Source organism: Ascidiella aspersa, chromosome 6, assembly GCF_963924565.1.
Source record: "Ascidiella aspersa chromosome 6, kaAscAspe10.2, whole genome shotgun sequence".
NCBI classification, from domain to species: Eukaryota; Metazoa; Chordata; class Ascidiacea; order Phlebobranchia; family Ascidiidae; genus Ascidiella; species Ascidiella aspersa.
This window is the reverse complement of record NC_139452.1, coordinates 19,068,034-19,082,628: the sequence shown is the minus strand read 5'-3', so window position 1 is coordinate 19,082,628 and position 14,595 is coordinate 19,068,034. Positions and strand designations below refer to the sequence as shown.

The following is a 14,595-nucleotide window of genomic DNA, read 5'->3' as shown; positions in this document are numbered from 1 at the left end:
GTATGGTTGTTTCTGGACTCGCTAGCTCAGTTGGTAGAGCGACGGTCCCAGCTTGACCGGAGGTCGTGAGTTCAAACCTCACTGCAGGCTAGTTGTATTTCTAGTCTGCCCTGCTTGCATCATTGATCGACAGATTCTGTGAAGAGTCTGCAATGGCTTTCGGTATACTAATGATATGTAAGCCGTAATCGTTGGTCAAAAAGAAGCTTCAGAAGGGCTAGATTTCAGTTGTAAACACACATATGTGTGTTCATGTTTCATTATACCAATTAATGTAATGAATATTTAAATGTTCACCAAATGTTAGAGAATCAAGTAAACTTAAGAGATAATTTTTACAATCTGAAACAAAAACAAATAGTTTGTGCCTTTTCTTATATTTTAAGGTGCTCAAAATTTGAGAAAACATTTAAAATCTGAATTTTGCAAGAATTTTGCTATTTATCCCAAAATAATTCAACTGGGCCAGGCTCAATAAATAACAGGTAAATTTGGGTCTCATCTGCTTTTGCAGGGTGAAGCACCAAATTGAAAATACTGTTCAAAATATATCAACCCTGACAAATAAGACCCGGTAAAAGCATAAAGTAAAACCAGCAAACCCTATCTAATTTTATTTTCGTTTTTCGGGTTTCAAAACTTTGAAATGACTGCTATTAGCACCTTGTTACTGTAATCAAAATATAATACTTTTTGACAGGTGTCGTAAGTTATTGTTGCTCATTGTATTTTTAATTTTTGAGTTTAGTCGACAACTCAAAAATAGGGACAGGGTTACTGATTTGCTGGCGTGCATAGTAAAGCATTGAAATAATCAACAGAACCAAATTTAAATTGAACTGTTACAATATTTTAACTCTTTATTTTATTGTCTTTATGATTACTTTGATATATATAGGTATAGCAACATAGCAACTATATTTGGCTAGCAAATTAAGAAAATAAAGAAAAGTTGAATATACCACATTGTTGTCTTCGTTGAATATGCTATATATAATTGATTTTCATTTCCTTCAGATCTATGCATTAACAATTCATCTCGTTCGTCAATTGACTGCCCAAAATCTACTTGAAGTTGTGAAAAGTCGTCAGTTTGTGTCCGCTGAAAGTTCAAAACTGAAAATCCGAACAAAACTTGCCAAAGATATTGATTCAGACATAGCAACAATGAGTCTTGAAGTTTCCCTCCTTTGCCCTGTAAGTAAAGTTTCAAATAGGCATTAATTGCTTTATTAAAATACTAACAGTAGAGCGTTTACTTGCAAATTCCCTAAATCAGTTATCCTCAACTTGGGGATGGAGTTGTCAATGGAGTTACAGTGCATTATTTGCTTAAAAGGTTTAAGAAAAAACAAGTTTAAGACAAACATATAGACCAGGGCTGGGCAAATGTGTTCAATGGAAGAGCCATTTGCACAAAATAACAAGTACCAGAGAGCCTCAAAAGTATTTTAATACAAAAACTGTAAATAATGCAAAGTCAGACGCATATAATAACAGAATTCTATAATAACAAAACAAAACAGTAATAATCAACAAAATAATAATAACTGTAATAATAAAATAACACACACAATATTTATTAAAATCAGTCTTTTGTTAACTAACTCTTTGGACTCTACAGCTATTGTTATGTCATAAACGGAATTCTGGTTAAATAAAGAAAAGTAAAAGAACAGCGTTTATCAACGGTATCCTTGGTAACCTTTACATTTTTTTGGAATTTTACGATTCAACTAGAAGAGCCACATGCGACTCGCGGGCCGCAGCTTGCCCACCCTTGATATAGACGAAAGCTTTAGCTGTAGGAGCAAAAGCACAAGCAGGGAGTTATTTAAATGTTTGCTTCAGCAAACATTGTGTGTATAATGTCATCCACATGCAATCACTGACCAATGCCCAGCCTTAGTCACTTAGTCTTGTCCAGTAGAATGCGCAATGGTGACCCCCAAAGACCTGTTCTTGTGACACTCAGTAAACTTCCTTTACCAACATGTACACAATGTTTAGTTCACGCTAACTACTTTTTCCTTACTTTACTAATTCAAAAAAAGAAGGAAATAGTGATGCATACATAAAAAAAATTACTGTTACAGTAATTCAATGTAATCTACATTTAGATCACTAAATGTATGGAATTAGAACAGCATGTACTATTGTTTAGTTCAAGTTACTTTACTTGATTACGTTAATTCAATTTTTCCATTGTTACATGCATCAACAACTGATATTATTATTTCAACCAGTACCCGATACCGATTTTTTTATATATCATAATAATTTCAATTAATTTAAAATAAAAGGCAAATAACATTTAGTTATCTATCTGTTTAATTATTCAACTCTTATTTTTTATCCTAGTTTTCAAGTAGTCCACCATGAAATTGAAAGGACAAATTTACAAAACTTTTATGTTTTTTATAGTAAATTATTGATAATCTCTATACAAAAGTTTGTAATATATTTTTCCTTTGGATCAAAAAGTCCTTATAATGCTAATGGAGGCTTAAACTGTAATTTTATATTATTGAGTTTTTTAAACAATTCATCCATGTTGACATTTTGTCAATTTTAATATTATGCTAGTTAGCCCTGGTTTACGGGTAATACTGTAGAATTGGGGATACGCTTAATTTTCGACTAAAAGGGAGATCACAAGAACAAAAAAGGTTGGCAACCACTTCGTTTAGAAGTCCTTGTTTCACTCTTGCACGATTTATTTTAAATATAATTTATATTTTTACGACATAGGATGGTTAGGCTTTGTTGTTGATGGAGCAAATAAGTTCTGAATTTACATAGTAAGGACATAATTCATGACTAAGTAATTGAAGGCTCAATGATGTGTCAGTTATATCATTACTCATATATTTGGCGGTTTATATAAACTGCAGTAATGATAACATAATAATTTCATTAAATAGTAGCAATATCATTTTTTATTTATACATTTTAAGGCAATTTTTTTATAACATATGGAAATACCTTTTAACAGTAGACATTATCACCTTGTGGGCCTGCCCTAATATGTGTGTCCAAAATTTTGCTTACCAGTGGCGCTTATCTTTCTTCGTCCATAGTAGGGTGTTATCTGAACATAGAAAACACTACAATTTATTTGTTGAGGTATCAACCTGATTGTCATATGTTTAATACTCTTTCATGGTTTGAAAAATATTCAGGTCCTTTATTGGAGGATCGGAACCAATACTTGTTTTTAACCAAGCTAGAACATAAACTTTTTTCTCTCCAAAAATGAATTAGGCACAGCTAATGTTCCTCGCTGTCTGTGCAAATATCTTATGCAAAGGCATTTTTTTACCCGTAATAGATTTTTTTAAAGAAGGTTGAACTGTGACCGTCATGCGCGTTTTTCATTTTTATGTAATAATAGTTACTGCAAAATTATTCTCTATAAGCAAACTTCAAGACACTCAGTGTTTAGTGTGCAATTGAACCCCTAAACCGCAGTTTGTATAACACCCAGGAGAAACGGTTTTAGTTTAGTATTGCAGGTGGCGAAAGACATTGTAATTCAGCATAGTTCTGTACATGAAAGTTAGTAAACTCCACGGCTAATAGCTGAATTATGATTTTACTAAAATTAATGACACATATTTTACTGTCTTGGTTTACCTTTTTCGCCTAAAGTTACTGTTGGTAAGACACGTGTTCGCTTTGCGTCATAAGGTCATAAGGTTCGTTTTTTTTCTGGACGTTCGTTGACACTTTCTGATTAGTTTTGTCCTATTTATGACATAATTAAAATTACTATTTTATGACATCATAGCGGTCGCTGTTTTATGATGTCATTATTCACGGAAAATAAAGAAATTCCCTTAGTTGGAAATTCGGGACCCGACCATTTTTGGATTACTTGATACGTCACTGGTTCCTTTATAATAAATCCGCGGTTTTCACAAAAGGTTTTTTTTTTTTATGATGTACCTGCAAGTTGAGCGATACAAAATCATGACCCGATTTGAAAACATTTTTTGTCAATCCTATTTTTAAGGTCCAAACCATGGGAAAAACTTTGTTTAGCTAAACTTTTCAAAATCTGAACAACCCAAATACTTGCCTTGGTGCTTGGAGTAAACCGTCACAGAATAATAGGAGCGGAGACTTCATTCGCAAATCATTGCATTTATTGTAACAGTTTTAAAAGTAAGCATTAAATAGTGAAAGCATTCTGTATTGAAGTTTTTCTGCCGCTAGATAGGAGTAGATAGCTGTTATGAACTGAAAAGATGACGTCACACTTTTGTTTTTTGTCCCCCAATTAGAGGCGCCTAGGGGTGCAGCCTTATAAACCTCTACATAGCACCTACATACCACTCTATGTCATGTCTGAAAATTTAAAAGTTCTACGATGTACACTTTTTCTATAATGCTTCGGACAAAAATCGGTCTGAAAGATACCAAGCAAACCATATCAAATCAAAAAAGAATAGCGGCAAAAACAAGATATGTCCCGAAAATAAATTTTTGGCCCATATAATTTATATTTTAGATTCATTAATGTTGTGTTTTGGCCATAATGACATGCAGCATTAGAAAACTTATTCTGATATTATGTTAAATTTCCATTTACTGAACATGTATCGTCATGTAGTATGAATTTATATGCGATGAAGGCCAGTTGCATTGCCGCCTTTTAATTAAACTTGCCTCCGAACAATTTGGAACAAGAATACGTATCACACAAGTCCACCAATTACAGCGACCATACAGGTCGCACATTGATAGTTATTTAGCCAAAGTCTAATGGCTTCTTACAATGTGCTTTGCTGTGACGCAAAATTTAGGCGGATATTACAAAATAACCAGTTTATTTGGGGGTCATGACCCACAGGTTAAATACCACTGCGCTACAGGGTTAAGTCAACTTTAGGCAAATATTCAGACTTTTAGGCAAATATTTAGATCTTTAGGCAAATATATAGATCTGACACAAAACATGTTTTAAAAAACAGGACCAAATTGCTGAAGAGTTCATTATGTAGTGTTGCATTGTACTCGGTATTTTGCAAAATATTAAGTTATATGTATTACAGTTTACACAACTGAATCAAATAGATTTGTTATGAATGTAAAACATTTGAGAGCTTATTTTTTATTACAATATACACATATTAGTAAATTGTTGTGGGTTTAATCCTGTGAATGTGGGCCCTGTAAGGTATATAAAGATTAATCCCTCCCCCAAACAAAATTGAGGCTAAAATAATTTAATAAAAATATAATAAAATTTGATATTCTGGATTTGTTATTCTAGATTCCAAACCTAAAGTTTGAGATCCACTGGGATTCTACTTTGATATCACCAGCTGTTTGATTTAATGACCTTTCGCACAGGCTGCAAAGTGTTATTAGAATTGTGGGAAAACATTTGTTTGCGAGATTTAGGCACAAGTGAAAATGTTATGCCACTGAGAAAAAACATTTTTGCATTATTTAGCCCTCTGCCGAATATTTTACGCTATCATACTGTTTGGTTACATGTTAATTGCTACATTCATTTTTTTTATAATCATTAGCTATACCATGAGGCAAATTTACACAGGCATGTGATAACCTAATACCAATAGTGATTTAGAGCCCACAGCATGACAGATTGCGTCATTTTGTTAAACCACACAAAATTCAGGTAGATTTTTTTTCGCAAATTATCCTGCTTATTGAAGGTGTAAGGAATTAAAATCTCCGGTACAACCACATTAGTCCTCTACCAGTTGGCTTTAAACTAGGAATACTGTATTTAACCTGGGCAACACCGGTTAGAATTTCATCTAGTTGATAGTATGACTGAATTTTCAACATTGTTCACTTATCCAACATAGTTCAACACATTTATGTAATCACTTTAAAGTTAATAAAATTTTTAATATTATAATACATTAAATGTTTTGTTTTGTGTTTAGCTTGGGAAAATGAGGATGAATTTTCCAGCTCGGCCATCATCTTGTAACCATTTGCAGTGTTTTGATGCCTTTTTGTTTTTAAAAATGAATGAAAGGTAAGTTTTTTACATCATTTAATGCCTATTATTTGTACTTTAACAAAGGTCAAATAAAGATGCAAATAATTTTTTTTTTTTTTTTTTTTTTATTAAAAAAAACTTTAAAATAAAAAGGTTTTAAACAAAGTTCTTATACCTAAACCTAAATTCTAAAAAATGGCAGGTTTTGTAAACCAGGGGTCAACTTTTTGAATTGAATCCATGGAAGCTAGAATTTTTTATTGTAGTTTCTGTATTTCTCTAAGGCCAGCAATATCTCAGCTCTGCAGTTTAGGCAACCAAAAATTTTAGACAATGGTTACCACAGGGGCTTCTCCAGAAATCTAAAAAGGGTGGGAGGGGGGGGGGGTACTAATATTCAACTTAGGGAATTCTCTGTTTTTCTGTCTGACATTAATGACGTCATAAAATAGTGACGTGTATGAAGTCATAAAACAGTGATTGTAATGACGTCATAAGTAAATAGAAAACTAATCAGAAACTGTCCATTCCAGCAAAAGCAAAAGTGCTGATTGGTAGCCGCTCGTCCAACTGGCGAGTGCAAATTTTTGCTTAGGAACAACCCTGCTTACAAAAAAGCTTAAGCACTTTTGAAAAAGGAATCTCCCGAAGACAATAAAATGTAGTACAGTGTTTGCTACTTATTACACCCGATTAGGGCTATGTTTAGCAAGAACAGTAAGATATGGTTGATGGACATCTGTTCTACACAGGGGTTGAGCACCATCCTTTCCACGAATTGTGTTTTAGCCAACTTAAACCAAAAATGTTTTGCGCTATTTGGTTAGCATCAGGGATTTCTGACTTTTTTCCGGGAATTTGTAAGATTTATTATTTGCAGGTGGGCCATTGGATTGTGTTTCATCACACCTTTTGAACTTCAATTAAGCCAATGTTAATTTGGTTGAAACACAATTATTTCCAATTAAGAGTTAAATTTTATATTTTCATGTTGTCTCATTGATATTTAATCAAAAATACTAAATAACGACAATCAGGTGACAATCGTATGACTGACAAATATATTTTGTCATGTCATTATTTACAATAAGTAACATACCAGTTTTCTGGAACAAACAAATAAGTTAACATCAAAACTTAACAGAAGCTAGCAAAAACTGATGCAGAGTATTGAATAATAAGAGATTCATATAAATTTAAATCTGGATTCCTAACAACAACTGAGATAGAGATATAACTAAAAGGCGTTACTATAACATCATAATGTGCCTAAAATTTGTAAAGTATCTGAAAACTTAAAACGCTAATAATGAAATGAAAAACATATTAAAATACCTAAAATCGTTACTAATAAACAATAATTATGATGGTAACGATTACGCCATTCAAGCTAGCAGTGATAAAATTAAAAAATATAAATCATAAAATTAAAACATTATCTAAAAATAAATTTAATTCTGGCTTGTTTGAGTCCAACAAGAGCTTTTTTTAACACTTTTGAGTAGGAATATGTTCTTTCATATCTCCATCGCCAAGTTATGATATTATTGTTTATCTTAACAAACAGTTTAACACAACTTTTAAAAAAAACTCGAACAATTAAAAATAGGTGGGTGGGATACCATATGTCCCAATAGGTTTAGCTGTGCATGAACTTATAAGGTGCCAATCTCATGTATGTAGAACTGGTTTTAAATAAACCATGCATCAATTAAATAATATTTGATCATTGGCGAATGAAAAATATTCGAATGAAAAAAAAAAAATAATATAATTTTTTTTAACTAGGTTTTGTTATTATTTAATAATACTTTCTTAATTTATTATCATATAAGCTGAAGTTTTAAAAAATATGTTTTTCCATAAATATAAACTGTCTGATATTTAAATTGTTTAAATTTTTAATCTTTGTTGAGAAATTGATAGGGTATTTATATAATTCCAGCTGCATGTATTTCGCTGGCATACAATTGTAAAGAAACAAATAACTCATTTCATTTCGCATTTGGTTGGTTGTTTTTTTTAATTCATTTTAATGACATAATGTTTAACATTTTTATAGAATAGAGCGATTGCTAACATATTACAAAATGAATTTGTGACAAACCTGATATTAGCAGAATTCTATTTCTCATTTAAAAGCAATATTTTTTTAACCATAAAATATGTCATAAATTGTTAAATTGTTATTTATTTTTTGCAGAAGACCAACATGGAAATGTCCTGTGTGCGACTTGCCTGTTAACTTTTCTGACCTTCACATAGATCAACTATTTACAACCATTTTAAAAAGTTGCGAATCAGAAGAAATCACATTTAAAGAGGATGGAAGTTGGCACACAAACAAAAACCTTTCAGAACCATTTGTCATTGGAACTCCTTTAAAACCAATTGGTATATAAGTAGTTATTAAGTAGTGTATCTGGCTGAATTAGCATCATGTTTTGATATAATATTTTTTATTTTGTTTTGCCCACTGATTTTGTTTAATTAAATGTATGTGAATTGCGGCAGGACATATTAACTCAGTTTTACTATGCCTAAGAAATGTTACAGAAAGTGAATTGTTTGTGTTATCGAGTGTTGCAAAAAGTCTTACAAAGAGTGAATAGACCAGGTGTCACCAACACAAAAAAAGCCACCATTGTCTTTTCTATCAAAATAAACTAGGTGTCACCAACCCTGCGGGACCAAGTCACCCACAAGGACTATATGAGGTGCCAACGGCCTGTTCTAAAAATAGAACAACTCACCACCAGTGAGCTTTTGATGAAATGTAAAACATTTCTTTTTCAAATAATTTTTGTTTTTACATAGATGATGAGTGTTAATCAATATTCATAATATTTAAGTCTACTTTAACAAATTTGTCGTCTCAGAAGAGTTGCCTTTGTATATACTATACATCGGACCTGGGCGAAATACGGCCCGCCGAGCAACTTAAACTGGCCCGCAGCTCATTTTTCTTAAAATATCAACCAGGGCAACTTTCTACAATGTTTGGTTGTTACATATATTTACACTCTTTCCTGGGACCAATCTATGATACGCCAATGGACTCCAGCCATAAGACCGAGATAAGAACAACACCAACGTCAGAATAAAAGACAATTCGGAATAACGCCAAAATAGGACTTAATACCTAATGGTATTAGTACCATCTAATTCGGAATAAGTCCTAAATCCGTCGGGACCCCAGCCATAAGACCGTGATAACAACAACACCAACGTCAGAATAAAACACAATTCGGAAAATGGCCAAAATAGGACTTAATACCTAAAGGTATTAGTACCGTTTAAAAAAATTAGTCGAAATAGGACCTAAAAGGGCAGAATCAGACCTAAACAACACTTTAACTAACCCCAAACCCCACACCTAGGTACAACACTTACTCCCCTAATAATTTCAACACTAGCCCATTTTCTAACCCCACCCATTATCCACCAATAACTTGAACAGAACCAAAAATCTGGTACCAAAACGGCAGCGTTTAGACTTTATTCGGATGAATTTGGGAATTATTCCGGTGTATTTAGGCCTTATTCCGATGAATTTGGGCCCTATTCCGGCAGATTTAGGTCTTATTCAGACAAATTTAGGTCTTATTCAGACGATTTTGATCTTATGATGTACTGGATGTTAGCCTACTGCGTATTTGGCTGTATTATGTCATTGGTCTTAATACTTTGGTTATATAGATTTTTCTGCTTAAAGTATTGTTGCTTTTTTGGTCTTATTGTGTGTTCCCACGCCAAACTCTATTTTTATCCTGTTTAAAGACTATAACGAAAATTGTTTTCGCCATACGCTCGAATTTCTTTTTGTCTTTCTTGTAAGTTCCACGCGTTTTGTCGCCCTCTGCATTGTGACTCTTTCAAACAAAAGTTTGTCAAACTTAGCCTAAAATTTTTAAATGAATTAATACCACGTTTGCAGGCGCGTAGCGTGACCGTTTTAAAGGGTGTGTCCCGATTTTTCAACTTAGGGAAATCCCCTATTTTCCGTCTGACGTTAATGAATAATGACGTCACAAAAAGTGACGGGTGTGACATCATAAAACATTTTAATCATAAACAACTAACGTCCAGCAAATGCGAACACGTGCGACGTGCGTCGTCGACACTCCTATACCAGGCGAAAAACTAAACCAAGACCATAAAATATGTGTGATTGATTTTGGAAGAATCGTAAACTATCAGCAGCGCAGTTTCCTAAGTTCCATGTACGGAACTAGCGTTAAATTACAAGTACACCTTTCGCCACCTGCAATACTAAACGAAGATCGTTTTTCCCGAGTGTTATTATGCCACAATCAGCGCGACATCTGCGCAGAGCAGTGTGCTGAATCAGTTATAATACAAGCTGTGATTGAGGGGAAATAAGTTGTGTCCAACTGCACACTAAACACGTGGTCTTAGAATATGCTTATAGAGAATAATTTTGCGTTAACTAATAATTTTGCGTTAACTTTATGTTTCTCACGCTGCCCGCAGTAAAAAATAATTGCCCACCCCTGCTATACATTGTACCCCTTAATTAGCCCTTTGACTCAAACTGTTGTTTATCCCTGCACACAATTGTTAGACATGCTTTTGGTCTTTCTGTTGCTAAGCTGCAGAAACTTAGGTACAGTTAGTGATGAACAAGGTGAACGATTTCACCAAGACATCAATTCATGGAAGGCCGGTTTCATAGTTTTTTGATTTAAGAGGGAAGTGATGGGGGACTACTGCTGAATTTATATCGTGATTACCTAAGTCATGTCTACAACAAAGTCATATCAAGTTTGTAGAGCTCTTCTGGCAAATGTAATTTTTATTCCGACGTTTTGACCACCTCTACAGGTCGTCTTCATCAGGGTAAATAACACTGAATGCGACTAGTACAGTGCACGATAAACAAAGGAAAAAAAGGAAAAAAGAATGGAACGCAAGCACGTTACAACGCAACGAAAACACCCCACGATAACGAATGATTGGGCCTCTAATCTTTAAGCAGGTGCCTGTAGCACGCTGAAAGCATCACGTCTGTTTTGATGTTCATTGTGTTGCCCCGTTGGTGAATATTCCATGACTCAAGAAATAGTCTTTTCCTGTAGTCAGATTCCCGGGCCACAACAGACGCCGCATTGAAATCAATACGGTGGCCTTGTGACACCGCGTGATTGGAGAGGGCCGACTTCTTCGCGTCACTGTTGGCAACATCCCGTTGATGTTCTTTTCGTCCGGTGTTGAGTGACGTTCCAGTCTCCCCGATATATATTAACGGACACTCGGCGCAGGGAATAGAATATACAACACCATGTTGTTCAAAGGTGTAGATTGGATCTTTCGGGTGACTTAGTAGCTTGCGGAGAGTATTGGCAGGTTGGACGCCAACCGCTACGCCGAAGTCATGCAACATACGCCGCAGAATATCCGTCAGTTTCGGTATGTATGGAAGTGTCACAAAACCCTCTGTTTTTGGATGAGTCACTTGTTTGGGACAAGATGCCCGTCGCTCACAGAGAATCCAATTGGGGTAGCCATTATATTTCAAGGCTTTGCGAACGTTTGCCAGTTCCGCCTCGCAGTCGTCGTTATGTGTGCACAAGCGTCGTGCCCAATCTTTTAGGGAACGAACCACCCCTCTTTTCTGGTATGTGGGGTGATGAGATCGAAAATTGAGATACCTGTCGGTACTCGTTGGCTTGTGTTACACTTTCGAGTACAAGACACCGTCATCGGTTCTTGAGACCTGAACATCTAAAAATGGAAGACAGTTTACCGATTGGAGTTCCATGGTAAACAGAATGCCTGGTTGCGCCTCGTTGAGATGCTGTAGAAATGCCTCAACTTTGTTATTATCAATGACACAAAACATGTTGTCAACATATCGCCACCAGAATCTTGGTGGGTAGGCAAATGTTGATAAGGCTTTTTTCTCAAGCGCTTCCATTGTCATGTTCGCGACAACCACAGACTGGGGAACCCATCGCTGTGCCTTGAACCAGCTGGTAAAAGCTTCCCCTGAATGTTAAAAAGGATTGCTCCAAGCAAATCCACAAACCGTCCACAATATCCAACGGGGGCCATGGTGTTCTGTCTTTAAGGCTGTAGTCGTTTATAATCCTGGATGACTCGATGTTCATTGCCAATTCAAGAGGAACACATGTAAAAAGTGACACAATGTCATACGATACCATTACCTCTTCGTAGGACAGGGGCGGCAACTGTGCTATCTCTTGAACAAATTTGGACGAGTTCGAAACAGTCCATTCTTTATTGCCCACAAGCGGAGATGAATGTATTTGTTTGTATTTTTTAAATGAATGTATTTGTTTGTATTGTTCGAGTACATCAAAAAGCCATCGCAGACTTGTCGAATCTGTGAATCTATGATGTAAGCAGGGCAGGCTGGAAAAACAACCAGCCTGCAGTGAGGTTCGAACTCACAACCTCCGGTCATACCGGGACCATCACTCTACCAACGAGTTCTAGCCTGCTCTGCTTGTACTATAATGATATGGAAGCCGTAATCGTTGGTCAAAAAGCAGCTTCCGAGGGGTTAGATCACATTTTCTAATAAACACATATGTGTGTGTCTTTCATTGTATCTCATTGAATAGCTTTTTATTCAGATACGGTAAATAATTTAATTTGCTTTGTGGTCAGTTTAAAGTACAGTATATTTTATGTTAATTTTTCACAAAATGATATTTTTCTATCAGATTTAAGCCACACTGGTTGTAAAATGATAAACGAAGAACACAGTAAATCTAAAGAGCCTGAGGTGATCGACTTGACATGTGATTCAAGTGACGATGAAGACCCTTCCTCTCCTATCAATGTTGCCCTATCACGATCACCACTTACACTCTCAGATGACACTGCGATGTCAATTTCATCATCGTAAGTAAAGCGTGTTGTGAATAAATAACATTTTGTTTGTTTGATGACAGTGATTTAAACGGGTTATTTTTTTAGTCCTGTTTATAATATGTTTTAATGTTTAAAACTTAGCATTAGTTTCCCTATTAAAATGCCAAGTCCTATACTATGTCATTTTTCTTTAAACCTGTCCATTTTTTTATATTAACCTAATTGCATGATGATTTTGTTCTATATGTATAAAAGTCAAGTTTTTTTGTTGTTTTTTGGTACTATTACCATATAAGTTTTGATGGAATTCAAAATTGAACATTTTTTATAGGGCTACAAACTCTATGTTTCTTGCAGCGTGTGTTATCCATAAAACATTGCCATGAAACCAGTAACCCTTCAAGGCTTTAAACCCTGTCCCTGTGTATTAGTTTTTTTATAGATTCTAATTACATTTTTTGCAATGTTGTGGTTCTCAACTCCCCCCCTTCTAGGGGATGCCAACCAAATCTTAGGGGTGGGTTTATATAATTATTTTAATATTTTCATGGTATGTTTAGTGTTAATTATGCTGTTAAGCTGTCGTATGCTCCATAAACATACACATATGAAGTTAAGTGCAAAGTATGATTTAATATTTAAAATTTTGCAATAAATATCTGCTAATCATAAAATTTTCTCAGTGTTTAGGCCCTTTTGGAATTTATTTTTTACTTTTTACTGCTGATTTTAACTATAATAAGTCTAGGCGAATAGGTATACTTGATGGAGATCCAAGTTGTGTGCAGGAGTTGTACACCAGGTCATTGCGCCCTACCTCCCAAATCTATGTGAATCTTGCACTTTTTACTTTGGTTTGATCCTGTTTTGAATTGTCTTGGGAAATGCCAATATATCAGGCACAAAGTGCAATTTTTGGTCCGTCCAATTTGTCATGAAATTAAAGTTTATCTGATGTACACCCTTCACCCAATTTTTTCCCCAAAGAGTCGGTAGTACTATAGTTTCACCTTTTCCCCAATTTTTTCACCGATCAGTCAGCGTTAGTATTAGTATGTTATAGGCGCCAAACTTTTAAAATCCCAAAGCGTATTTTGTACCATTATAAATTGCAAACTAATCAAATAGCTCACATTGTCTTTGAAACAACGCTTTATGTTTCTTGTAATATTTTTAAAGTAAATTGTTCTTAAAAGGGAATGCAAGCTCGGCCCTGCAATAAAACGATGAAGGACAAAGTTATAGTGGCAAATGGCAATCTATACTCTGCTCATAATAAAGCCTACAAACTGTCTGTGCCCCAAAACTTCCGCCAATACATGATTATTTAGTCACACATGCAGTTTTAAACAAATCTTGCTGACAAAGTGGTAGACTAGATCAGTGTTTCTTAACTTAATATCCGTCATGGCATACAGGCAGATGGGACGATTGAAAATAGCATGAAATTTTTGTGGGTATACCGGTATTCAAAATTGGAGAGTCGTATTTTAAGTTAATCGCATAACGAGTGCGAGGGGGGTTGGCGTTATTGAACGACAGTTTTTGTCTGTGGTTAGGTAGTTAAAAGATCATAGTTTGTAATATTGTGTTTATTTATCAATTTGAGTGATGAAAAGGCTTAGTGAATTATGGTCATATTGTCTAACTGATGTGGAATCCCTAAAAACAAATTTATCTTGGCATGTTACTTATTTAATACCTAAAGATGGCGCATACTTAGGACAAGAGCAACAGAGGGGCAATATAGA

The 14,595-nt window shown here is 34.8% G+C and overlaps 1 protein-coding gene and 1 pseudogene across 2 annotated transcripts in view; one reads left to right on the top strand and one right to left on the bottom strand.

Annotated features, from left to right (window-relative positions):
* Positions 1-14,595, top strand: part of LOC146140615 (E3 SUMO-protein ligase PIAS1-like) — a 44,054-nt gene that overhangs the window by 25,846 nt on the left and 3,613 nt on the right. For both annotated transcript variants that reach the window (XM_083393100.1, XM_083393101.1), the window contains exons 8-11: positions 1,018-1,197; positions 5,925-6,019; positions 8,187-8,377; positions 12,694-12,874. In XM_083393100.1, coding sequence (XP_083249226.1) covers positions 1,018-1,197; positions 5,925-6,019; positions 8,187-8,377; positions 12,694-12,874 — 647 coding nt within the window. The remainder of the gene's footprint in view (positions 1-1,017; positions 1,198-5,924; positions 6,020-8,186; positions 8,378-12,693; positions 12,875-14,595) is intronic.
* On the bottom strand, positions 10,966-11,765 carry LOC146140616 (uncharacterized; annotated as a pseudogene).